The sequence below is a fragment of the Oncorhynchus gorbuscha genome, linkage group LG03 (assembly GCF_021184085.1).
Source record: "Oncorhynchus gorbuscha isolate QuinsamMale2020 ecotype Even-year linkage group LG03, OgorEven_v1.0, whole genome shotgun sequence".
In the NCBI taxonomy this organism is placed as follows: domain Eukaryota; kingdom Metazoa; phylum Chordata; class Actinopteri; order Salmoniformes; family Salmonidae; genus Oncorhynchus; species Oncorhynchus gorbuscha.
In genome coordinates this window covers 70823689-70849305 of record NC_060175.1, presented here as the reverse complement: position 1 = coordinate 70849305, position 25617 = coordinate 70823689, and the positions used below count along the sequence as shown (strand labels likewise).

The 25617-nt window shown below is 42.8% G+C and overlaps 2 protein-coding genes across 3 annotated transcripts in view; both read left to right on the top strand.

Moving 5' to 3' along the window:
- The window catches only part of espn (espin), a 107935-nt gene extending 90607 nt beyond the window's left edge, over positions 1 to 17328 (top strand). Inside the window, 3 exon segments of the mRNA XM_046343563.1 lie at positions 13702 to 13781; positions 14147 to 14158; positions 14945 to 17328. Coding sequence (XP_046199519.1) covers positions 13702 to 13781; positions 14147 to 14158; positions 14945 to 15092 — 240 coding nt within the window. The 3' untranslated portion in view covers positions 15093 to 17328.
- Positions 17329 to 18197: 869 nt separating this feature from the next.
- The window catches only part of arhgef16 (Rho guanine nucleotide exchange factor (GEF) 16), a 40648-nt gene continuing 33228 nt past the window's right edge, over positions 18198 to 25617 (top strand). Inside the window, exons 1-3 of one of the 2 annotated variants that reach the window (XM_046343560.1) lie at positions 18198 to 18332; positions 23450 to 24117; positions 24970 to 25021. In XM_046343560.1, coding sequence (XP_046199516.1) covers positions 23545 to 24117; positions 24970 to 25021 — 625 coding nt within the window. In that variant the 5' untranslated portion in view covers positions 18198 to 18332; positions 23450 to 23544. Of the gene's footprint in view, positions 18460 to 23449; positions 24118 to 24969; positions 25022 to 25617 lie in introns of both variants that reach the window. The other variant, XM_046343561.1, reaches the window with a different exon arrangement.

Below are 25617 nucleotides of genomic sequence, written 5' to 3'. Positions count from 1 at the left end.
ACTGAGGAGTGGCTTCCATCTGGCCACTCTACCATAAAGGCCTGATTTGGTGGAGTGCTGCAGAGATGTTTGTCCTTCTGCAAGGTTCTCCCATCTCCACAGAGGAACTCTAGAGCTCTGTCAGAGTGATCATCGGGTTCTTGGTCACCTCACTGACCAAGGCCCTTCTCCCCCAATTGCTCAGTTTGTCCGGGCGGCCAGCTCTAGGAGAAGTCTTGGTGATTCTAAACTTCTTCCATTTAAGAATTATGGAGGCCACTGTGTTCTTGAGGACCTTCAATGCTGCAGACATTTTTGGTACGCTTCGCCAGATCTGTGCTGCGACACAATCCTGTCTCTGAGCTCTACGGACAATTCCTTCAACCTCATGGCTTGGTTTTTGCTCTGACATGCACTGTCAACTATGGGACCTTATATAGACAGGTGTGTGCCTTTCCACATCATGTCCAATCAATTGAATTTACCAAAGATGGACTTCAGTCAAGTTGTAGAAACATCTGAAGGATGATCAATGGAAACAGGATGCACATGAGCTCAATTTCGTGTCTCATGCTTATGTAAATAAGTATTTCTGTTTTGTATTTTTAAGTCTAAAAACTTGTTTTCGCTTTGTCAATATGGGGTATTGTGTGTAGATTGCTGAGGATTTCTTGTTATTTAATCCATGTTAGAATAAGGCTGTAATTTAAAAAAATAAAGGGGTCTGAATTCTTTCCGAAGGCACTGTACATGTTTTGTTATTAGATGAACAACAATCTTTTTCAGAGGTTATGTTTTAAGTCTTGTTATGTGTCAATAAGTTAGTATGTGTCGTCGAAGTCTCTGGTCTGCCTGGCTGCTTGGTACTAGTACCTGTGCCCTTAGTATCGGATACTATTACCTGTGGGAGCTTGAACATAAATGATTTTTCTCAATGGCATCAGTTTTATCATAATACAATTAAAAAGAGGAATAATTGATTGACATGTTAGAACTGTGCATGTATTCCCCATGGCGAATGTCTTTAAAGCAGTTTGAGGGATTATTTGCTCTTGTCCCTCTTTTAGAACTATTGATAATAGGAAACTTGCATCAGACAATACCAGTCAAAAGTTTGGACACACCTACTCATTCTAGTTTTTCTTTATTTTTACTATTTTCTACATCGTAGAATAATAGTGAAAACATCACTATGAAATAACACATAGAATCATGTAGTAACCAAAAAAGTGTTAAACAAATCAAAATATATTTTTAGATTCTTCAAAGTAGCCACCCTTTGCCTTGATGACAGCTTTGCACACTCTTGGAATTCTCTCAACCATCTTCATGAGGTAGTGACCTGGAATGCATTTCAATTAACAGGTGTGCCTTGTTAAAAGATCATTTGTGGAATTTCTTTCCTTCTTAATGCGTTTGAGCCAGAATATAGCCCAATTTGGTAAAAGAGCAAGTCCATATTATGGCAAGAATAGCTCAAATAAGCAAAGAAAAACAACAGCCCATCAAGACATGAAGGTCAGTCAATCTGGGAAATTTCAAGAACTTTTAAAGTTTCTTCAAGTGCAGTTGCAAAAACCTTCAAGTGCTGTGATGAAACTGGCTCTCATGAGGACTGCTACAGGACAGTAAGACACAGAGTTACCTTTGCTGCAGAGGACAAGTTCATTAGAGTACAAGCCTCAGAAATTGCAGCCCATATAAATGCTTCCCAGAGTTCAAGTAACAGCCACATCTCAACATCAACTGTTCAGAGGAGACAGCGTGAATCAGGTCTTCATGGTCGAATTGCTGCAAAGAAACCAGTACTAAAGGACACCAATAAGAAGAAGAGACTTGCTTGGACCAAAAAAACACTAGCAATGGACATTAGACCTGTGGAAATCTGTCCTTTTGGTCTGTCGTGTCTTTGTGAGATGCAGAGTAGGTGAACGGATGATCTCGGCATGTGTGGTTCCCACCATGAATGGAGGAGGTGTGATGTTGCTGTACTGGTGACACTGTCTGTGATTTATTTAGAATTCAAGGCACACTTAACCAGCATGGCTACCACATCATTCTGCAATGATACGCCATCCCATCTGGTTTGCACTTAGTGGGACTAGCATTTGTTTTTCAACAGGACTATGACCCAAAAACACCTCAAGGCTGTGTAAGGGCTATTTGGCTAAGAAGGAGAGTGATGTAGTGCTGCATCAGATGACCTGGCCTCCACAATCACCCGACCTCAACCTAATTTAGATGGTTTGGGATGAGTTGGACTGCAGAGTGAAGTCAAGACTGTTGGAAAAGCATTCCTTATGAAGCTGGTTGAGAGAATGCCAAGAGTGTGCAAAGCTGTCATCAAGGCAAAGGGTGGCTACTTTGAAGAATCTAAAAATATATTTTGATTTTTTGAACACTTTTTTGGTTGCTACATGATTCCATATGTGTTATTTCATAGTCTTGATGTCTTCACTATTATTGTACAATGTAGAACATAGTCAAAATAAAGAAACACATTGTAATGAGTAGGTGTCTCCAAACTTTTGACTGGTACTGTAGGTGTTTGTTCATTTATATAATCTATATTTTATTTAAACATATCAGTTTGCTTTGTTTTGACTGGAACGTTAAATATGATTTCATATACTTAAGTCAGTACCTGTTCCATCTAAGATGGTGGGCATTGACTACTGTACTAATATAGTGACAGATGCCTTCATTATTTTTAAGTCGATGAAGAACACATACATTGTATGCTGATGTAACCATTTCCCATTTCCCAACCATTTCAAGTACAATCTAAATGATGCTGAATCGGATTGTTTGTCACCCTTCCATCAGGCCATGCAGATACTGTATATCCTGCTTTGATATATTGAGTTCAGGGGTCACAACAAATGCATGCATCTTTTTTTATTTTACTTGACTTTTGTGCTGAACCCAGGCCCTGCAGAGTGTGGTGGAATGGATACTTACAGGCTATGGTGCCCATTCCAGTTCTAGCCCGTTTAAAAGCCTGATATGCAGTAGGATCTGGCTGATGGCTTCACAGTGTGGCTAGTAATTGGTGATGGAGCAGTGCAGCTCTAAGTCATTACATGCTGATTCAGTGGTGTGATGCAAGGCCTATTCACACGAGCTCCATGTCCATCTATACACTCCACGTTATCTACTTCTTTGAGGATGCTTCTCCGGGTTTCTTTTTTTGCTATGGATAAGCCTATGAAAACTCCCTATCAAACAAATAGGTATTTATAAAGCAAAACTGTTCACACACAATTATAATGAAATACTAACCAGGAAGAGTATAATTAATTTGCCCCAATGATCAAAACAGAAAGGGAACTTTTTTCATCATGACATAAAACTTGAACATTCTATTTCAAGGTCTGCTTGTAAACTGCTTATAACCATTAATGACATATTTTGTTAACCATATACATGCGTAAGCCTGATCCTCTCCATTATAATTTATTTATACATATACAAATGACATTGAATGATTTACAAACCGTTATAATAGTTCAACTATTAAATAATGAATCCTAAGCAGTTTAAATGCAGACCTCCAAATAAAGTGAACCCATACACCCAACCATATTCAGCCAGCAGTTGTGCGCTGGGGATTTTTCCACCCTGATTTCATAAAGGAGTAGCCTGTGCCCTGACTCAGCTAATCTAGGAGTTATGAAGCTTGTACTGAGGCAGTGCCATTGCACCACTAAATCCATGTAAATCCTGTGTGACGAGGAAGTATGAACATGCGCCGTGTGTTAACAGTACACCAGGAAGTACAAGCTGAAGGAACTTCCCCCTTCCCCCCTCTTTTCTGTTGTTCTTTGCTGTCCCTTGAACTCTAATCTAGTTTGCGGCCAGTGGACACTACCAGCCTCAAGAGTGGCACTACTCTCATGTCCACAATGCCATCCTGGGCCCCTTTGGAGAGCTGATGATGGAGGACGACCTCATCCGCATTGAGAAGCAAATCGAGAACCTGCAGGTCATGCATAAGGTGACGGAGGTGGAAAAGGAACTGGAAGAGTTGGAGCGAGAGCTTCAACAACTTCTTCCCGTGTCTGCCGCCCTCAACCAGGAGCACTTCTACATCAACCCCAAGCAAGTTCATGGGCAAGCGGAAGATCTGCCAGCCTGGTGCAGCAAAATCTCAACGCTGCTCAAGAGCATGGCCATTCTCCTGGCCACCCTGGGAGGCAAGACAATAGACATCTTGGATTTGATATCTCCCGGATATGCTCAGGAGGAAGGGAGTAACAATAGGATGGGCCAGATGACCCCAGCAGGATCCATTGCCACTGGGGTCATCGGACGATCCCAGTCGTTCTCCACTAGGGAGGAGGTGGAGAAGGAGATCAAGCAGTGTGGCGTATCTGTGAAGAACCTGAAGGCCAACTATGAGATTCAGAACCAGTTCCAGCTTGCTGATGACAAAACGAACCGGGTGTACAAGCGCAAGAGGTCCCTCCCTGCGGTGAGCGAGTCCAGTTATCTCCCGAGCCGATTCAGGAAGATGAGGTCCCGTGTTCCCCTGCAGAGGTCCTTCAGTCCCCTAACAATGGAGACTTTTCTCCAGTCCAGGAATCTCTGCCTCTGGTGGAGGAACCTGTAATCATGCCATCTCATGCTCCTCTTACATACCAGTCTTCTGATGTGATCCCTCAGTCTGATCAGTTCAACCAGGTTCTGTCTACAGACCCTATACTGAACCACGAGCAGCTGACCCGGAGCCTGGAGGTGCAGACGGACATGAGCTACGTCCAAGAGTGCATTGAGATGAGGAAGGAGCGGATCGTCTTCTTGTTCCTGGAACACTGGAGAAAGTACACCCTCTCAGAGTCCTACAGGCCAAAGTACACAGCCAAACGGGGAAGTCTAAGGGTGGGTCTGGACGACTATAACCGGTTCACCGCTGATCTGGAAGGAGACACACCGAGTGAGGATGACAAAACACTCCTATTCATGAAGTCCAGGCAAGTGGTAGGGAACCTGATTGGCCACTGGAGGACCATCATGAGCCAGGTGCCCACTCGCCAGATCCGCCGGCTCAGTCGGGCCCAAATGATCTACTGGCCGGAGCATTTCCTGCCACACGTTAATGGAGCACCGGTCAGCTATGAGACCCTAACCCTAGACCTCTTTATGCTGGGCTACTTCCAACTCCTAGAGATGAGCATGTCACGCAGCGAGCGCAAGTTCCGCCACCTACTGTGCTACGAGATGTTCGACCGTCTCGGAAGCTACAGCTGGGAGCTGATTCGCCAGTTCCACCGTGAGGTCATGGAGGAGATTGAGCAAGGGAAGCGGGACTGGGCGGACAGCTTTGAAGACATTAAGCAAAAGTACTTTGGTGATTCTGCGGATGGGGGAGGAATGATGACCGCCTCGCTACTTTCAATTGCTCCTGAGGTGTCGGTAGTGCCAGTCCAGGTGCCGTTGCCTGCCCCAGAACCAAACATGTATTTGCCTTCGATTGCTGTACAGGATAGTGTCCAGCTTACTGCTCAGGACTGCATTAACCATGCAGAGCAGAGTGCAGTGAAGGACACAGTGGAGGAGACTGTTCCGGCAGATGTGAACACTGAGCCGAGTCCAACGAATGGGCCTATTCAGGATGCTGTGAAGACTGAAAGTGTAGCACAAGAGAGTGTCCCAAAAGACACAGTTCAGACTTCTGTGCAGGATTCAGCACAGAAAACTGGGCAGGATACTGTTCAGGAGGCTTTGCAAGACTCAGTAGGCCAAGTTGTGACAACTGAGACCACAGTACAGAGTGTAGGGAAGTGTGTGACGCAGGACATTGCACCTGTTCCACTTCAAGTCACCATAGTCACACCCATATATGAACCTCCGCACAGAGAAGAGCCCAATGAAGACTCAATCAATCTGATCTACGAACTGAAAGAGTTCAGCAATGAGGAGATCAGCAGGTACATTGAGCGAAGCTTTGCCTTCTGGAAGGAAAAGGAAGCTGAACTGTTTGATATCTGACCATCAGCGATAAGCAGAAGATATGTGGAATACTCTTTACACAAAAGTGTTAGGCTAAACATGCTTGGACAAAGCAGGCAACAAAGCCACGAGGGAAAGTGTCAAGGAAACTATCCTCCTATGTGGAACATGCTAGGGAGAGAGCTAATCTGTGTTTTAGCCTTGAGGCCTCAGATAACACAAGGAACTGTGACATGGTTTCAGTAAGGAAAGGAGCATCCAGCCTGTGATTGGATGTCCGGCAGTCAAATCACTTTGTCTTTTCAACCACTGATATGCAAAAAATGACGAGATGTAATGATACAGTGGAAGAGGGAGTGCTCTAAATGCACTACCAGCAATGACTCCCTGAATTCTAATTAGTCTTTGGAACAAATATTCTTTATTCCAAGTTTCTTATCTATTATTGGTTTGCTACAGTAGTTCTTTGATATCCAAAGACAGGCCCTAATGTAGTGTGTGAGGTGGTTTTTCATCCAAATGTAATATAACATGTTATACATAAGCAAGTCCGATTGGACATAATGCAACCTACTGTATGTAACATAATTTGATCAAACAGGAATGATGCAGATTGTTTTAAATGTGATAATGTAGAGGTGAGTTGGGCGAGGTGCCCCCTGACACCCCTCCCCCCAAGAAACTGCACCCGTGGCATGCTCGAGTGTCATTCTAATGATATTTATTAGAGGTCGACCGATTAATCGGAATGGCCGATTAATTAGGGCCGATTTCAAGTTTTCATAACAATCTGAAATTGGTATTTTTGGGTGACGATTTGATGATTTTTAAAAATATATATATTTTTTAATTCCTTTATTTAACTAGGCAAGTCAGTTAAGAACACATTCTTATGTTCAATGACGGCCTAGGAATGGTGGGTTAACTGCCTCGTTAAGGGGCAGAACAACAGATTTTCACCTTGTCAGCTCAGGGGATCCAATCTTGCAACCTTACAGTTAACTAGTCCAATGCAATAACGACCTGCCTCTCTCTCGTTGCACTCCACAAGGAGACTGCCTGTTACGCGAATGCAGTAAGCCAAGGTAAGTTGCTAGCTAGCATTAAACTTATCTTATAAAAAACAATCAATCATAATCACTAGTTAACTACACATGGTTGATGATATTACTAGATATTATCTAGCGTGTCCTGCGTTGCATATAATGTGACTGAGCATACAAGAATGCAAGTATCTAAGTATCTGACTGAGCTGTGGTAGGTAGAAGCGGGTTCGTAACCATTCATTCAAACAGCACTTTCGTGCGTTTTGCCAGCAGCTCTTCGTTGTGCGTCAAGCATTGCGCTGTTTATGACTTCAAGCCTATAAACTCCCGAGATGAGGCTGGTGTAACCGAAGTGAAATGGCTAGCTAGTTAGCGCGCGCTAATAGCGTTTCAAACGTCATTCGCTCTGAGCCTTCTAGTAGTTGTTCCCCTTGCTCTGCATGGGTAACGCTGCTTCAATGGTGTCTGTTGTCGTTGTGTTGCTGGTTCAAGCCCAGGGTGGAGCGAGGAGAGGTGTGCCTATAAGAACATCCAATAGTCAAAGGTTAATGAAATACAAATGGTATAGAGGGAAATAGTCCTATAATTCCTATAATAACTACAACCTAAAAATATATTAGGTTAATACTTCTTACCTGGGAATATTGAAGACCCATGTTAAAAGGAACCACCAGCTTTCATATGTTCTCATGTTCTGAGCAAGGAACTGAAATGTTAGCTTTCTTACATAGCACATATTGCACTTTTACTTTCTTCTCCAACACTATTATGCATTATTTAAACCAAATTGAACATGTTTCATTATTTACTTGAGGCTAAATTGATTTTATTGATGTATTATACACTGCTCAAAAAATAAAGGGAACACTAAAATAACACATCCTAGATCTGAATGAATTAAATATTCTTATTAAATACTTCTTTCTTTACATAGTTGAATGTGCTGACAACAAAATCACACAAAAATGATCAATGGAAATCAAATGTAGGTCTGGATTTGGAGTCACACTCAAAATTAAAGTGGAAAACCACACTACAGGCTGATCCAATTTTGATGTAATGTCCTTAAAACAAGTCCAAATGAGGCTCAGTAGTGTGTGTGGCCTTCACGTGCCTGTATGACCTCCCTACAACGCCTGGGCAGGCTCCTGGTGAGGTGGCGGATGGTCTCCTGAGGGATCTCCTCCCAGACCTGGACTAAAGCATCCGCCAACTCCTGGACAGTCTGTGGTGCAATGTGGCGTTGGTGGATGGAGCGAGACATGATGTCCCAGATGTGCTCAATTGGAATCAGGTCTGGGGAACGGGCGGGCCAGTCCATAGAGCATCAATGCCTTCCTCTTGCAGGAACTGCTGACACACTCCAGCCACATGAGGTCTAGCATTGTCTTGCATTAGGAGGAACCCAGGGCCAACCGCACCAGCATATGGTCTCCCAAGGGGTCTGAGGATCTCATCTCGGTACCTAATGGCAGTCAGGCTACCTCTGGCGAGCACATGGAGGGCTGTGTGGCCCCCCAAAGAAATGCCACCCCACACCATGACTGACCCACCGCCAAACCGGTCATGCTGGAGGATGTTGCAGGCAGCAGAGCGTTCTCCACAGCGTCTCCAGACTGTCACGTCTGTCACATGTGCTCAGTGCGAACCTGCTTTTATCTGTGAAGAGCACAGGGCGCCAGTGGCGAATTTGCCAATCTTGGTGTTCTCTGGCAAATGCCAAACGTCCTGCACGGTGTTGGGCTGTAAGCGCAACCCCCACCTGTGGACGTCGGGCCCTCATACCACCCTCATGGAGTCTGTTTTTGACCGTTTGAGCAGACACATGCACATTTGTGGCCTGCTGGAGGTCATTTTGCAGGGCTCTGGCAGTGCTCCTCCTGCTCCTCCTTGCACAAAGGCGGAGGTAGCGGTCCTGCTGCTGGGTTGTTGCCCTCCTACGGCCTCCTCCACGTCTCCTGGTGTACTGGCCTGTCTCCTGGTAGCTCCTCCATGCTCTGGACAATACGCTGACAGACACAGCAAACCTTCTTGCCACAGCTCGCATTGATATGCCATCCTGGATGAGCTGCACTACCTGAGCCACTTGTGTGTGTTGTAGACTCCGTCTCATGCTACCACTAGAGTGAAAGCACCGCCAGCATTCAAAAGTGACCAAAACATCAGCCAGGAAGCATAGGAACTGAGAAGTGGTCTGTGGTCACCACCTGCAGAACCACTCCTTTATTGGGGGTGTCTTGCTTATTGCCTATAATTTCCACCTGTTGTCTATTCCATTTGCGAAACAGCATGTGAAATGTATTGTCAATCAGTGCTGCTTCCTAAGTGGACAGTTTGATTTCACAGAAGTGTGATTGACTTGGAGTTACATTGTGTTGTTTAAGTGTTCCCTTTATTTTTTTGAGCAGTGTATTAAGTTAAAATAAGTGTTCATTCAGTATTGTTGTAATTGTCATTATTACAAATATATTTTTTAATTTCGGCAGATTAATCGGTATCTGCCTTTTTGGTCCCACAATAATCGGTATCGGCGTTGAAAAATCATAATCGGCCGACCTCTAATATTTATACTAGTGCATTTTTAGGGTGTATGCTGTTTTGCCTTTATTAGTTAAACCTCTACACAAGATACACTATGCTATCATTAAGCAGACACACATACAGTAGGTTGTCCTCATTATATAGATTTGACAAATATTCCCTTAAAACTCTACAGTTACAATTGACTATCACGCTTTACTCTTGTATATACAGTTATTGATTATGAATAATAGCTTCATATTCAATAATTATGATCACTTTTACTTCTACAAATTGATAACCAGATCAGGGTCATGTATTCCTTGCCCTCAGTTTCACACATAATGCTTGATGCACTAGTTGTTGCATGAGCTCAAAGGCAAGGAAAGTACAGTAGGTCTCCAGTGTTAGGTTCAAGTGTTACTCAATGGCTCACGTGCTGTCTTTTTACCCCAGCCTGTGACCTTATCGGGTTGTACACATTGCACACCTTTTCAGTGAGGAGCCTGTTGATGATAGCAGGGTTTGTATTCAATGGGAATGAATTATGCTTTTGTTACGGTATTGTTTTGCATCAACACTTTCCCACGCTGATATACCAGCAAACGATTTGGTCAGCCGATTTAATTTTCATTCTTAAATCCTTCAGATTGCTGAAGACGCATGGGGTAGAGTACGAATATATCCAGTATATCGTCACACTTATGTAGATATTGCAGTTTATACTTTTTGATGATTTATTATTCAAACGGTTTTGCATTTAGATGTGTGTTTTCTGCATTCCCCCCCCATTTGTTACATAATTTGTTCCTATCAATAAAGTTTGAGTAAGTAACGTTTTGTTTGATTTGTTTGACATTTGTATGCTTTGTTTAGGAGCAGGTCAAAGTCAAATTCATGAGGTGACAAGAAGCTGACCACTTTCAGGGTATTACTCAGTGGGGTGCAATATTCCAAACGTTACAAATAAAAATGTAATGTGCAGAGCGGCTATAATTCCTTTTTTTCCCTTTTTTTTACATGACAGAGGACCTTGTATTTTCTACACAAAACATATCTATCTGATCGATGTGTAGCACCTACATGTAGCACCCTCCTTAATTACCCACAGACATTTACGTCCTTTTGTCATTAACGATCAACGGTCTAATCTTTCTGCCTGAAACATAAAACTTACTTTTCAAGAATCCCCTGTAGAGCCTGTTCATGATTGGTTCTCTACTGCCTTTTCAAAGGACATGCAAAGCGCCCCGTCCCAAATTAGCCTAGTATAATTTGATCTGTGCAATGAGCCTAAACTGAGTAAGAGTATAGTGCGCTTAAAAAAACAAATTGTGCTTCCTTTCGCCCTACTAGAGTACTACACCAGTATGCACAACAAGGGAGCCAGTCGATGTGGGTATTTCTACATTTGTCAACCAACGTTTATTCCTTTACTGCGACAGACAGCCATGGCAGCAAAGACACATTTTGTCATAGAGTGTTCTCGTCGTCCAGATTAAATTCCGCCCCCCTGGGCTAGTAACCCTCTTACTGTCACCTGCTGTCATGCTAGTGAGAGGTGGTTTATACTGAAGTCACAAGGAGGTTACTCCTTACAGTGGACAACTTCTGATCTACTTTAAGCCAATCAATCCGAGGTGGGAGGCACTCTCGTCTCGTGGTAACCATAGCGATAGGTCTATACATAGATTTGAGTACAGGATGGAGTCCTGTAGACTGGGGACATGGTTGAGATTGAGGGTACTGTCTAGATGTCCGGAAACCCAACAGACTATTATCTAAGGCAATTTATAAACGCAAACACCGGCCCCCCAGCCAAATATTGATTATTAATTTGGACAGAATGATTGTCAATTTACACAGAACAAAAATCTAAACGCAACATGAGGTGATGGCAGCGGATGAATGGCATGACAATGGGCCTTAGGATCTCGTAACGGTATCGCTGTGCATTCAAATTGCCATCGATAAAATGCAATTGTGTTTGTAGTCCGTAGCTTATGCCTGCCCATACCATAACCCCACCATGGGGCACTCTGTTCACAATGTTGACATCCGCAAACTTATCACCCACGCGACGCTGCACATGCTGTCTGCCATCTGCCCGGTACAGTTGAAACCGGGGTTCATCCATGAAGAGCACACTTCTCCAGTGTGCCAGTGGCTATCGAAGGTAAGCATTGGCCCACTGAAGTCTGTTACGACGCTGAACTGCAGTCAGGCCAAGACACTGGTGAGGAAGACGAGCACGCAGATGAGCGTCCCTGAGACTGTTTCTGATCGTTTGTGCAGAAATTCTTTGGTTTTGCTGTCCAGGTCGCTGGTCTCAGACGATCCCGCGGGTGAATAATCCGGATGTGGAGGTCCTGGGCTGGCATGGTTACACGTTGTCTGCGGTTGTGAGGCCGTTTGGACGTACTGCCAAATTCTAGAAAATAACAATGGAGTTTATAGTAGAGAAATGAACATTCATTTCTCTGGCAACAGCTCTGGTGGACATTTCTACAGTCATCATGCCAATTACACACTCCCTCAAAACTTGAGACATCTGTGGCATTGTGTTGTGTGACAAAACTGCACATTTTATAGTGTTCTTTTATTGTCCCCAGCACTGTGTAATGAGCATGATGTTTAATCAGCTTCATGATATGCCACACCTGTCAGGTGGATGGATTATCTTGGCAAAGGAGAAATGCTCACTAACAGGGATGTAAACACATTTGTGCACAAACTTGGAGCGAAATAAGCTATTTGTGCGTATGGAACGTTTCTGGGATCTTTTACTTCAGCTCATGAAACATGGGACCAACATTTTACATGTTGAGTTTATCTTGTGCCTGTCGTTTTTCCCCGCTAACGTTACGAGTAACTTCATCCATTTGCCAACTGTTGCATTTATTATAATTATTTTAAAAACAGTTTAACAATGTTGATGACCGTTGCAAGTTTAATATGGCAATATTTTTGTTTAACGTAATTAGAGGAATTTCCTTGCATCCCCTAAACAGCAATAGTTATTGTTACTCCTCCAGGTATGCATGTTTGAATGGATGCAAGCCGATATTGCGCGCTGAACGCCTATTCTGATGTGAGGCAATTAGTATCCAACCATGTCAATCTTGAATGGATGCTCTCCTGTTGTATTGGTAACATGAAACTGGCTTTGTCCCACTTTCCTTGCCTGTCTATCAAATGACCCCCCCCCCCTCCACAAATGTTATAATTCCCTGGGGAATCATTAAACATGCAATGTGTAGAGATAAGCTTACCAGGATACTGTTGGATGGGGCCAGTGAAATGCTATGTGGGGGTGTGGTGTAATAGATCTGTAGCTATGTGAATATTAGAAATCCAAGATGGCTCCTCTCAGCCCCGCCTCCAATTACGACCTGAAAGAGGGGAGTCGGTCAAGTTTCAGGTGGTGTGTGCACACGCCTCTGTGTGCGTGCACGGTCCACAACCTGTCTGCAATGAGCTGGGTTTAAGTCGTGTTTAAAAATGTGTTTCTCTATGCCGCAGTCTGGCTGATAGTCTTTATACTAGACCTGGGTTCAAATACTATTTGAACATGCTTTATCCTGTCTAGAGTGCCAGATGGGCAGGGTTTGCAGTTTTGCAATTACTCTATTGGTTACCTTGCAACAGGCAAGCTCAATAAAGCCTAGATAATACATTTGAAATGATTTCAAATAGTATTCGAAGCCTGGTCTGCTCTATACAATATTAATTTCCAGCACCACCTCAACATCAATGTATGTGAAAATGGCACGTTTCTATGTTTTGTAGTAAAAAAGATAGGGGAAGATAAGTGTTTCCAAAGACATCATCAACCAATTAATTAGTAGGCAATGCCTATTCATAATTGGTTAAAATCCCATGATGCATACCAACATCATTGGAAATACTTATCTTCCTGTATCTTGTTTTACTACAATACATAGAAAGGTGCTGTTTTCACATATGTTGATGTTGGGATGGTGCTGGAGATGAAGTTGATGCTGAATCTAATTTATGCTTAATCCCATCAGGTGTGTCACCTTTGTGAGCTCCATCATAGAAACAAGAAAGGATGGGAAAGTCTCAGTTCCTGGGAGGCTAAAGGGATGACTATAGTAGTGGAGTTGGAGACGGGCAGGGAGGGTGTTACCAGTGGGGCCCCATTATGACAGATGTTGGCTCCTGTGTGTTTGGTCCTCTGCAGGTGGACGAGGAGGCGGCGCGCCTGGCATCCATGCCAGCGTGGCGGAGGGACATCATGAAGAAAAAGCTTGATGAAGAGAAGTGAGTGAGAGACGGCGCCACCCGTCCCATTCCTCCAATCAGGAGCCCTCGGGTCTCCACTGTCATTCTGCTCTCTGATTTGTCCTCACTTCTGTCAATTTCTCTGGTTGTTTATGTCTGTCTGGTTAATGCTTTATTTCTTTTTTTCTGTCTTTTCCCCACCTCAAGTTCAGTTGGGTGGGTTGATTCTAAAATTTGCAAGTCATGTAGATCCTGAAATGTTTAGAGTATATAGCTAGCTACCTACTGTAACCGCTATGCATTCTTTCCTGTAGTCATTAAGTACTGTAACATTTTGAATGCCATGGATTAATACTGTAATTACTTAAATTCCCCATTGTGTTTATCTTCTCCGGGACGGGCAGGGAGCAAAAAAGGTAAGAAATAAACATTTGTTATTATCATTGATGCCATATGGCATTTTTGGTTTCACATCATTGCTGATTGTTGATCAGAGTTAGTTCACTAACTCAACAATCCTGCTCCATGAAATACCATACATGCATTAAAGATATGGTTAAAACATCCATGAGGCATAAGTCTATTTACCTGGTATGTATTTATACATTATACCGTAACGATGGTTTACCAGGAAGTTACCAGAAGTACCAAAAGTATCCATTGTTATCAGACCTGTGTCAAATACTTGAGCTGTGCTTGATTTGGTACAATGGAATAGTCCCAAACTCCCAGCTAATTCAAGAACACCTCAAATACTTCAATGTAACTTCTTGTGTTTGACCTAGGTCTGATTGTGATCTGGCCTGAAATTCAGAACCTGTTTTGTGCTTACATGCTACTCCTTGCACTCTGTGTCATTCCAAACATGGCAAGGAGTGTATTGATAGCTAAACAGACTGCTAAATGTGACCTTGTTATTCATACAACAGGGCCAAACTGAGCGAGCTGTACTGGGCTGGCCTGGTTACACATCTACCATAGTTTCTGGAACTGAGCTGGGAAGGACAGTGTAAAAAATAAAATATCAGAGCAATCACAGTACGGTTCGTTTTGGTTCTATAGTGTGACTCAGGCAATTGTTTCTTAATACCAGCTGAAACAGGACTGTGAAAGGAAGTGTTACCAGTGACAGTCACTTGTTATGGTACACAAGCATTGAATCATACTGACACCTTGTATTCTCCTCTCATTGGTGCACTCAGAAAAGAGGAGGAGCGAGCAAAAAAGGAGAAGGAGAGTGAGGAGAAGACGGAGCAGGAGCGACTACGGACCCTGGGTTACGACGAGAGCAAACTGGCGCCATGGCAACGGCAGATCATCCTAAAGAAAGGAGACATAGCGAAACCGTAGACATGGCACCCCCAGGTCGTTGCCCACACATCAACCTCCCTGTCCAACCCTCTGCACCTTCATTGTAAACCCCCAGAAACCCAACTACCATGAAGACCCTAAGTCTTGAATCATACACAGGAGCTTACTTTACGTCAAGTTGTTTAACATGACACTTTGTAGAAAGTTCCCACACATTACCGTACACTACCACAACCTTGCTCAATGTTGGGCTCTCTTGTGGGGCATTGTGGGAAAAGTAGTTTTTTACTGTGGTGATTACATCTGTCATGGCTAAATGTCCAGCCATTTTTCCTAAATGTCATCTGTTTTCCTTGCATCTGCCACACCCACTACTTACATTGATAACTGAGTTCTTAAACTCAACTGTTGTAGGCTACTGTATGTTTGCTTTTAGTATGGAAAGTGTCATGGTCAACGTAATAAGCAACAGCTTGTTAAACATAACCTCCACTAAAGTGTAATTCAGAGTGCAATGACGCAGCGATGCAATAGTCCGGCATCCCATTGTGACATAGCTACGAGGCTCTGAGGCCACCAACGCGGCTCGTCGTACACGTCCTCTATTCATTTGAATGTGTTGATAGTTGGAGAAATTGCTTGAGCTGTGTTGAGAATTTGAAACGGAGGAAAGCCAACGGTCCAATATTCTAGAACACTGCTGTGCGTTTTGGACTCCGATAGATGCTTAAGACTTAAATATTTGTTTTCCTATGACAGCAGGCATTTCTATACTGCGTATATATCCTAATCTTCATTTAATGCACAAAGACATGAAATCAGGCCATTCTACATAAGGATGCTATTTCTCACCGAGCCCATCTGAACTGCAGAGATATTATTGAAACAGATGGGAAATTGATAGAGGTCCCTCCTTTACATGTTGTCATTTTTTTTCAGTGGACATGAATATCATGGTTTTTAATTGCAACCATAAACATTTTAAAAAGGGGTTTAATTTAGCTAGTTCTGGAAAGCGTCATTTAAATAACGTATCATCTTAAATGAATAATTAATACATTGAGCATATAACCCTTTTTTATTTTTTTCAATGAATGTCGCTAAATGTTAAGTTATTGTGATCATGGTGAATTGTTTGTGTCTTGCATATTGTGTCTTATGGATGTCATCATTGTCTGAACACCCCAGACCACATTTCACAACCACGCCAAGAAATATCCATGCAACTTTAAAAAAAGACTATTTAGCAAATCTCTTGAGTTCAACAAGCAAACATGTTTTTTTTTAAAGTGATCTGGAAAATATTAGGGGCACAATCGTAACAGAAGGCTGACCAGCAAACTGAATGTTGCAAAAGTCCCCAAAATACATCAGTGACTCCTGTCCTGTGACCTATATCTGGTTGGCCCCAGTAAACCTTGGAAGTTAATATTTTATGAGCAGATCCCTTTACTAGAGGAGAATGTTCTCTCTCCCCCCTCCCTCGCTTTCCTCTGTGTGTGTGTCTGAGAAACACAAGTCCTCGTGGATGCCCTTATTCTTTGTGTGTTCTCCGGCTAAAATTAAACACTTCTTCAATTATGTTGCTGTGTATAATACCATTATGTGGATCACAGGAAAATGTTGGCTTTCTATTCTTTCTCATTGTTTTCCTATTCACCTACATTATTATTTTCAATCCACCTACAGGTTTTAATTTAGGCAAATTGTGTTTTTTTTTGTTGCCAGGAGCCCAAACTAAAGGTAACTCGGGCATTATTATCATCTTTCTCAGAAATGACCATAGACGCATTGTAGGTTTTATAGGTTGGTAGACTGTGCACTGTAGTTGTTGTGGCTAGAGTTGTTGGACCTCAGAAATGTGCCAGATGTGTCTTTCTGAATGTGTATATAACAAATATATGGTAACCCCTCAATGTCAGAAAATGTGCTGTAGGTTTACTTTGTATATTTTGGGTGTATCAAACATATACATTACATACATAATATATTAGGAAGTGCATGGTCCTTTGTTGAGAAATCATTTGGAAATATTCAATTCATTGGATGCCATATTGATGTTGAAATTTAAAACTATGTAAACGTCATTGCCATTAGAAGATTTTCTATACATAAATACTGTATATAGTAACCCTCAATACTTGTTTCATTGTTCCAAAATTGCATGATATTACAGTTCTCAGCCTTGCTTACATAGATTATTGCTTCATTAATGTAAAACTATATTTTCAGACTGTCAAATGGAATTAAATAAATAAATTACAATTTACTGCAATCTTTGATCTTTTTCAGTTGATTCTCTACCACTGCCTTGCACATGTAATATAGCTGTAAACACGCTAGATGGCACCCCAGTCATATAGCAAACTCTTCACCAGAACAGGGGAGACCTTTATCCTGGAGTTGGCCCCTAGAGCGGGAGGACAATAGGGGTTATATAAGGGTCTGTAGGCTTACTAGTCAGTCAAAACATACATCTGTGCGATTTTCAGTCGTTCATTGGCCATTTCAACTAATGAAAATATAAATTTACGTTATAAGAACGTGATTTACAGTGTTATAATACTTCCCCATCATAATACCAAAAATGAGAATCTACTCCATTGTTTTGGTTGCCATAAGAGATTTGTAAACACATTATGGATAGCTTCAAAATAGGTGGTAAATAATGTTGTCATGCAATATAACTTTTAGCACAGAGACTGCTATTTCAAGTGGAATTTGAGTTTGAAAATGTAATGAAATGCACCTTGTAGGGCAGGCTAAACCCTATTGCTATTTTGTTTATGTAGGTTTATTGGTGGGTCATATTTTATGGGTAGACTAAACAAGCTAATTCGTTGCTTCAAATGATGTTGTAATTGTTTTTCTCTCAATTTAATCCACTGACAAATGAAATTCAATTTCAAAGGGATAATCTATCAATTCAGTTACATTGCAATGACTTCATATTTAACAAATGCTTCTCTGGAAAATATTCTCGCTGTTTTGACAGCAGATTTAAGGTCGCGTTCACCTGCTCAGACGTTGCAAGCGTCAATCAACGTTTGCGTGTTACGTTATAGACTGTGTCATCCACTGACAGATTGCTCTAACATATATGGTTAGCTGACACTTAAAATACCTATCCAGGCATTGTAAGATCTGGTATGCTTCAGCAACGTCTGGGCAGAGGAACGCGCCCTCACACACCTGTAGTGACGTTGCATGCACAGATTGATGGGCTCTGTTATATATGCAAACTGAGGAGGAAGACAAGGAAAAGCAGTCTACACGAAAGTGAGTCAATTTAGCCTACTTTTTTTTTTTTTTTTTTTTTTTTAATTCCACGACTGTTTTGCTGGACACATGCAAGATATATAACACGTAGTTGTTTGGAAGATGACAATTCGTTTTAGTTGGACAGGTACAGTAGTACTACATTTATACATCGTTTTGAATTGCTTTTAGTTTAGAGCTGTCGTGGACCGTGTGAGTGCGCGACGCTCACATTCCTTTCTAATCAACTTATAAACGGTGAAGTTTTCAGGAGGTGCACCCACCGTGCGTAGGCTATTGTTTTATTGAAATTGTGAACATAAAACACGAATATGTGATACATGGGTTTGTTACAAATACTGCATCGATACTTATTCGTATTTTTGTCCCTACAACGTTGTCTTTGCAAATTATAGGCTAGCTACCATATTGAGATCCCATAGGCTACAGCAAACTACGCGTATTTACCATACTTTCAGTCCAACTTTAAAAAAGAAGTGTACAGTCATTATGATTTATAAACCTGCAGTTACACAATCTACCTGTGTGATAGGTTTGGGTGACGCTTGACTGCAGCGAAAGTCGTTTTTCCCTCAAGGCTATATATGCGTCTGTAAAGTAGCCTACTCGGTTTATTACAAACTGTTATAAATGCAGTTCAGTCAGTTCACAGATTTGTGTTTGGGGGGTATGTAGAGGGTATGGGTATGCGGTGAGTCATGGGTTGATTGCTATGTTATTCCGTTGGGAACGGGCACAGTTAAAGTTGCAATATGTAACTTTGGGCGCGACACGACCAAATTCACAGAATTGTTAGTTATAGATCTACCATTCTACTTGAAAGCAAGTCTAAGAAGCGGTAGATCTATTCTGTCCTATTTCTATGCTTACCATTTTTACGTTTTGTTTTTGCATCTTTTTTACTTTCGGTTTCAAACGGCTGAAATATAATTCACAGCGGTTTAGATGGTACAATAATTCCCTACACTAGTTTTATTTTGTCACAAACTGAAATTAGGCGAACTATTGGCGTTTTAGCAACCAGGAAATGGCGGAGCGATAGAACAATAACACAGATATTTCACCTGATATATAAATGTGAAGCATTTGCTTGGCGTTTCCACTCACTACCAAATATGGTAGTGAGAGAACCCCAGTCGCCGGTAGTGGGAGAAGATTGTAGGAGATTCATTTTGGCCGACATTCTGCGAACAATGAAACATTTGATCTCCGTACAAATCTGCCTTGAACAGAGTGGACTACTTTTTGTAGACTTTACCCGTTGCCAAAGTTCTACAAAATCGCAATGTTTAGAAGAAATCCAAAGGCGAATTGAGTTATTGCACACATGCACTTTACACAGTAGGCGTTCCCGAACGGAAATATGCAGATGCATGTTTGGACGGGCCAATTGGATCTCAAATTCAATATTTTTCTTGATCAAATAACATAGAAAAACTATTTTTGCGCAGTATTAATTTACCATCCTTACAAACCACTTAATGTAAATGTACATTACTGTACTGTATAGGTTTGTACCTGTAGACTTTCCATCGCCACAATGCACAATACAGTAATTGAGAACATTGAAACATCAAATGGTATGTAATGGATGATGTAGCTCAGTTGGTAGAGCATGGTGCTTGCAGTGCTAGGGTTGTGGGTTCGATTCCCATGGGGGACCAGTATGAAAATGTATGCACTCACTACTGTAAATTACTCCGGATAAGAGTACCTATTAACGTGGAAAAGGAATGAATAGACCATTTCTGTTTTCACAAGTTGGATTTGCAAAGTGTCAAACTGGAAAACGTATAGTATTTTTATATTCCACAAGTATTATCAGATTAAGTGTTTTGTAGAGGTAATTATCAGACTCAAGTTACAAATGCTGGAAAACACTCATACATTTCGTTTTTTTTTTTAAAGCACAAAAGTACTGCACTGGGCCTTTTACTAGTCCTGTATTAGTGGCCCGATATAGACGTCTTCAATGCAGACAATTTTCAGCATCCCCTCGCCCCAAATCACTGCACCCCCATTCCCACACTGCTTCCCGTGGCTATGTTGCCATCATTGGTCGTTCCAAAAAAAAAACAGGTGTTGTAGAAAACGAATTAATCTATATCCAGTCAGAGTATCAAGCCAATGACACATTTTCCAAACACTGCTGTAACCACGTGTGTTCTGGCTCTGACCCAACCTATTGGTTTCTGGGACCAAACAGAACTGTTAGAATGTGTTTGTTCTAGAAATCGTTGGGGTGCTACTCTGATGGGTAGTGCTATCTGGGATCCTTGGGACATGCCAACCCTAAACCCTTACCTAACCCCAACGTTAACCCTTAGGTAACCATTTTACACTGAACTATATATATATATAATATACCTTCAATCTTATTTCTCTCAAATTTTGTGCACAAATTTGTTCACATCTGTTAGTGAGCGTTTGTCCTTTCCCAAGATAATCCATCCACCTGACAGGTGTGGCATATCAAGAAGCTGATTAAACAACATGATCATTACACAGGTGCAGCTTGTGCTGGGGACAATAAAAGGCCAATAAAATGTGCAGTTTTGTCACAACACAATACCACAGATGTCTCAAGTCCAACCTCAAACCACATGTAACTACACCAGCCCAGGACCTTCACATCCGGCTTCTTCACCTGCGGGATCATCTGAGGGTTTGCACAACTGAGCATTTTCTGCTCAAACTTTCTAAGGGAAGCTCGTCTGCGTGCTTTTCCTCCTCATCAGTCTTGACCTGACTGCAGTTCGGTGTCTTAACTGACTTCAGTGGGCAAATGCTCACCATCGATTGCCACTGGCACACTGGAGAAGTGTGCTCTTCATGGATGAACCCCGGTTTCAACTGTACTGGGCAGATGGCAAACGGCATGTATGGGTGAGCGGTTTGCTGATGTCAACAGAATGCCCCATGGTAGAGTTATGGTAAAGGCAGCCATAAGCTACGGACAACTAACACAATTGAATTTTATATATGGAAATTTGAAAGCGCAGAGATACCGCTACGAGATCCTGAGTCCCATTGTTGTGCCATTCATCCGCCGCCATCACCCTCATGCACGGCCCCATGACGCAAGGATCTGTAGGCAATTCCTGAAAGCTGAAAATGTCCCAGTTCCTCCATGGCCTGCATACTCACTAGACATGTTACCCATTTGAGCATGTTTGTGATGCTCTGGATTGATGTGTAAGATGACCTGTTCCAGTTCCCGCCAATATCCAGCAACTTCACACAGCCATTGAAGAGTGGGACAACATTCCACAGGCCACAATCAACAGCCTGATCAACTCTATGCGAAGGAGATGTTTCGCACTGCATGAGGCAAATGGTGGTCACACCACCAGATACTGACTTATTTTCTGATCCACGGCCCTACCTTAAGGTACAGTGCATTCGGAAGTATTCAGACCCCTTCCCTTTTTTCCACATTTTGTTAAGTTATAGCCTTATTCTGAAATTGATTAAATTATTATTTTCCCCTTCCTCAATACACCATAATGACAAAGTGAAAACAGGTTTTAGATTTTTTGCACATTTAAACAAACAGATACCTTATTTACTTAACTATTCAGATTTTTTGCTATGAGACTTGAAATTGAGCTCGGGTGCATCCTGTTTCCGTTGATCATCTTTGAGATGTTTCCACAACTTGATTAGAGTCCACCTGTGGTAAATTCAATTGATTAGACAGGATTTTTAAAGGCACACACCTGTCTATATAAAGATCCCACAGTTGACAGTGCATGTCAGAGAAAAACCAAGCCATGAGGTTGAAGGAATTGTCTGTAGAGCTCAGAGACAGGATTGTGCCAAGGCCCAGATCTGGGCAAGGTAGCAAAACATTTCTGCAGCATTGAAGAAAAGTGGCCTCCATCATTCTTAAATGGAAGAGGTGGTTCCAAACTGACTCTTCCTAGAGCTGAGCAATCGGGATAAAGGCCTTGGTCAGGGAGGTGACCAAGAACCTGATGGTCACTATGACAGAGTTCCTCAGTGGAGATGGGAGAACCTTCCAGAAGGACAACCATCTCTGTAGCAATCAGCCAAATGTCACATCTGGAGGAAACCTGGCACCATCCCTACGGTGAAGCATGGCGGTGGCAGGATCATGCTGTGGGGATGTTTTTCAGTTGCAGGGACTAGGAGGCTATTTGGGATCAAGGCATAGATGAACAGAGCAAAAGTACAGAGAGATCCTTGATGAAAACTTGCTCAGGATCTCAGACTGGGGTGAAGATTCACCTTCCGACAGGGCAATGGCCCTAAGCACACAGCCAAGACAGCACGGGAGTGGCTTTGGTACAAGTTTCTGAATGTCATTGAGTGGCCCAGCCAGAGCCCAGGTTTGAACCCGATCGAACATCTCTGGAGAGAGCTGAAAATGGCTGTGCAGAGACGCTCCCCATCTAACCTGACCGAGCTTGAGTGTGTCTGCAAAAGATAACGGGAGAAACTCTTCAAATACAGGTGTGCCAAGCTTGTAGCGTCATACCCAAGAAGTCTCGAGGCTGTAATTGCTGCCGAAGGTGCTTCCACAAAGTACTGAGTAAAGGGTCTGAATTTGTAAACCTTTCTAAGCCTGTTTTTGCTTTGTCATTATGGGGTATTGTGTGTAGATTGAGGGGAATTCAAAAAAAAATTGGATTAAGGCTAATGGAACAATGTGGAAGAAGTCACTGTCTGAATACTTACCGAATGCACTGTACAAACTAACTCAGTAAATTTTGCAATTGTTTTCATATTGCTTTTTATATTTTTGTTCAGTGTACACTTTTAAACTTTCAATGTGGTAGGGACGTCCCAAGGACCCTACTCAGATCCAGACTCATTGCGGAGAAGGAACTAATGTCCATGGTAGTGGCGTAGCGTTTGGTTGGTGCAAAGAGTTTGGGTAGCCAGGGAACATCGGTTGGCTAGTTGTCTGGCATTTGTGTGGGAAATTCAAAGCAGGACATTCACTTTCAAAGCAGTATCAATTTCCACTCATAATTACCACATTCCAGAGTTTGTAATCTTTGAGACATAGTGAAAATTTTTATAGTTTCATTCAATTGCAAAACTTAACCCCTACCTGGCTCCAGTTGACATTCCTGTATTTGTCCCAACAGTCTCAATGCTGCTATGGTAGCCTTTTGCTGATGCTGCAGAGAGAACCAAGCTCTCAGGCAGGCAGACGTTGAACCACCGGGACCACGGACGAGGAATGTCCAACAGACAATCAGACGGGTCCATGGGCGACCAGACCTCCCTCCTGCTGGAGCAACGTTTCTCTTCCGACCTGCAGCTGGACTGTGACTCACTGGACAACCACCATGGCCAACCGCAGGGCTCGCCCACGTCCCAGGCCGAGCCCCCATTGGCCGACGGCTCTATGGGGCGGAAGCCGGTGGTCCTGAGCACTCAGAGTGCGGCGGCGCGGAAGCTGGGCACCCAGCAGCTAATCCCCAAGAGTCTGGCGGTGACCAGTCGGCCCAGTAAGCCCCGCCACCACACCACCGTGGTCACCTTCCCCTTGGGTCTGGAGGCCGACTCCACCACCTCCTCCTCCAGGAGCCGTCACTCTGCCATGGAGCCTGATGCATCCTGGGAGGACTACGACAGTGACGGGAATGGCTTCGCATCGAGGAGGAACCGCAGGAACCAGTCGTACCGGGTGGCGGTGACCAGCCCTGACATGGAAGCCATTGCTGTGAACAACGGGGGCGCGAACACGCTCCTGCCTGTAAAGGACAGCAGAGCCTCCAGCCCAGGGCCGGCACACCTTCCCGGACGCAAGGCAAGTGTGAGCATGTCGCTGGCTGAATTTCACCTCTAGCCCCCTGCTATCCCCTAGCGGTAGGTAACCCTGGTCCTGGTGCTCCTCAGGCACTTTGTTTAAAATTGCACATGTTTGCTTTAGACCTGGGAGACCAGGTCTGTTCGCTATTGTCAATCACTGAAACTGTGGTAGGAAACTTCTGTGGTTCTGGAAGTGATAGTTGTATTGAACAACTCACTCCTCAGTGTGTCTATTCAACAACCTAACTGTCTTGAGTCATCAGTGCCAAAGTGCTGGTGATAAGTTCCTAAGTTAGAAGCCATCTTTTTAGTTAGCGAGGTCAAATTTCCAGGACCGCTTCCCGTGCATAAACTGTTAGTGCAGGACTTCCTCGACTGACAACCCTATGGTTTTAACACTGAGCAAAACATACTGACCAAATTGAGAGGTCTCCATGTCCTTCTGTGGAGGCCCTCTCCCACATTCATTCCTCTGTGACAATGTTCCCCAACTGGTGGCGCCTGGGCCAAATTTTTCCCGGGGCGGGTTATTTTTAAAATATTTTGGGGGGAGGGGGGACAAGACTGTAAGAACACCAGCAAATCAGCTCTAAGTGATTTTATCTTTTCAAAGTATTCCCACACATAATTGTGAGATATACTGAATGTGATTGTATACCAACGTAAGTGAGGTTTGAAATGATGTCTTAGCCAAATATTATATGTTTGGGCTTTATGCAGTCTGCAAATGATTTGTAATTATGTTCCCGGCCCCCTGATCATCCGCTCAAGAAGAAATCATCCTGTGGCTGAATCGAGTTGATGATGCCTGTTCTATGATTAACTCATGTTTCCACCATCTCCTTTCTAGAGAACCTTGGGGAGAAAGAGGAACCAGAGGCACGGGGGCTCATTCAAAGACGGTACTTATGTGTCACTCCTCCCGGCTGACAGGGCTTTGCCCCTAGAGATACAGATGACTAGTCATGCCAGTGTATTTCTGCATAATTTTGCAAAAGAGCAGAAACAGACTGGCACCCAGGCTAGCAGATGACTGGAAAAGATCAAATGACAAATGTTAGCCTCTCGGTTATTCAATACATTTTGTTTAAATATGGGAAAGTCTGGATTAATCAAAATCCAGTTCATGAATCTATAATTGCGCAATATTTCATTAGTGACTATTTCTATCATTTATTTTCAATTCACTTCTTGAAGTTCAAATAGAATTGGTTGACCCTCATTCCTGGTTAGCATGTGGCTTCGTCCTGCAACGAGCCATTGTTTAGACAGATGGCTCGTTATGGAAACTTCCGTAACCGTGCGTCCTTGATCAACCAAATCTAAACTACTCAGTTTCACCAAAATAACGTTAGAGGCATATCCAGTATTTCTAGGAACAATAATTATGATTCGTCGGGTTGAATGTGTCCTTCGCTATCAAATAAGCATTTAAAACTTGTTTTTTATCCAGGGTCTCCCATTTTCCACATGTAGAAGTGGGAGATACTTGTGTGCC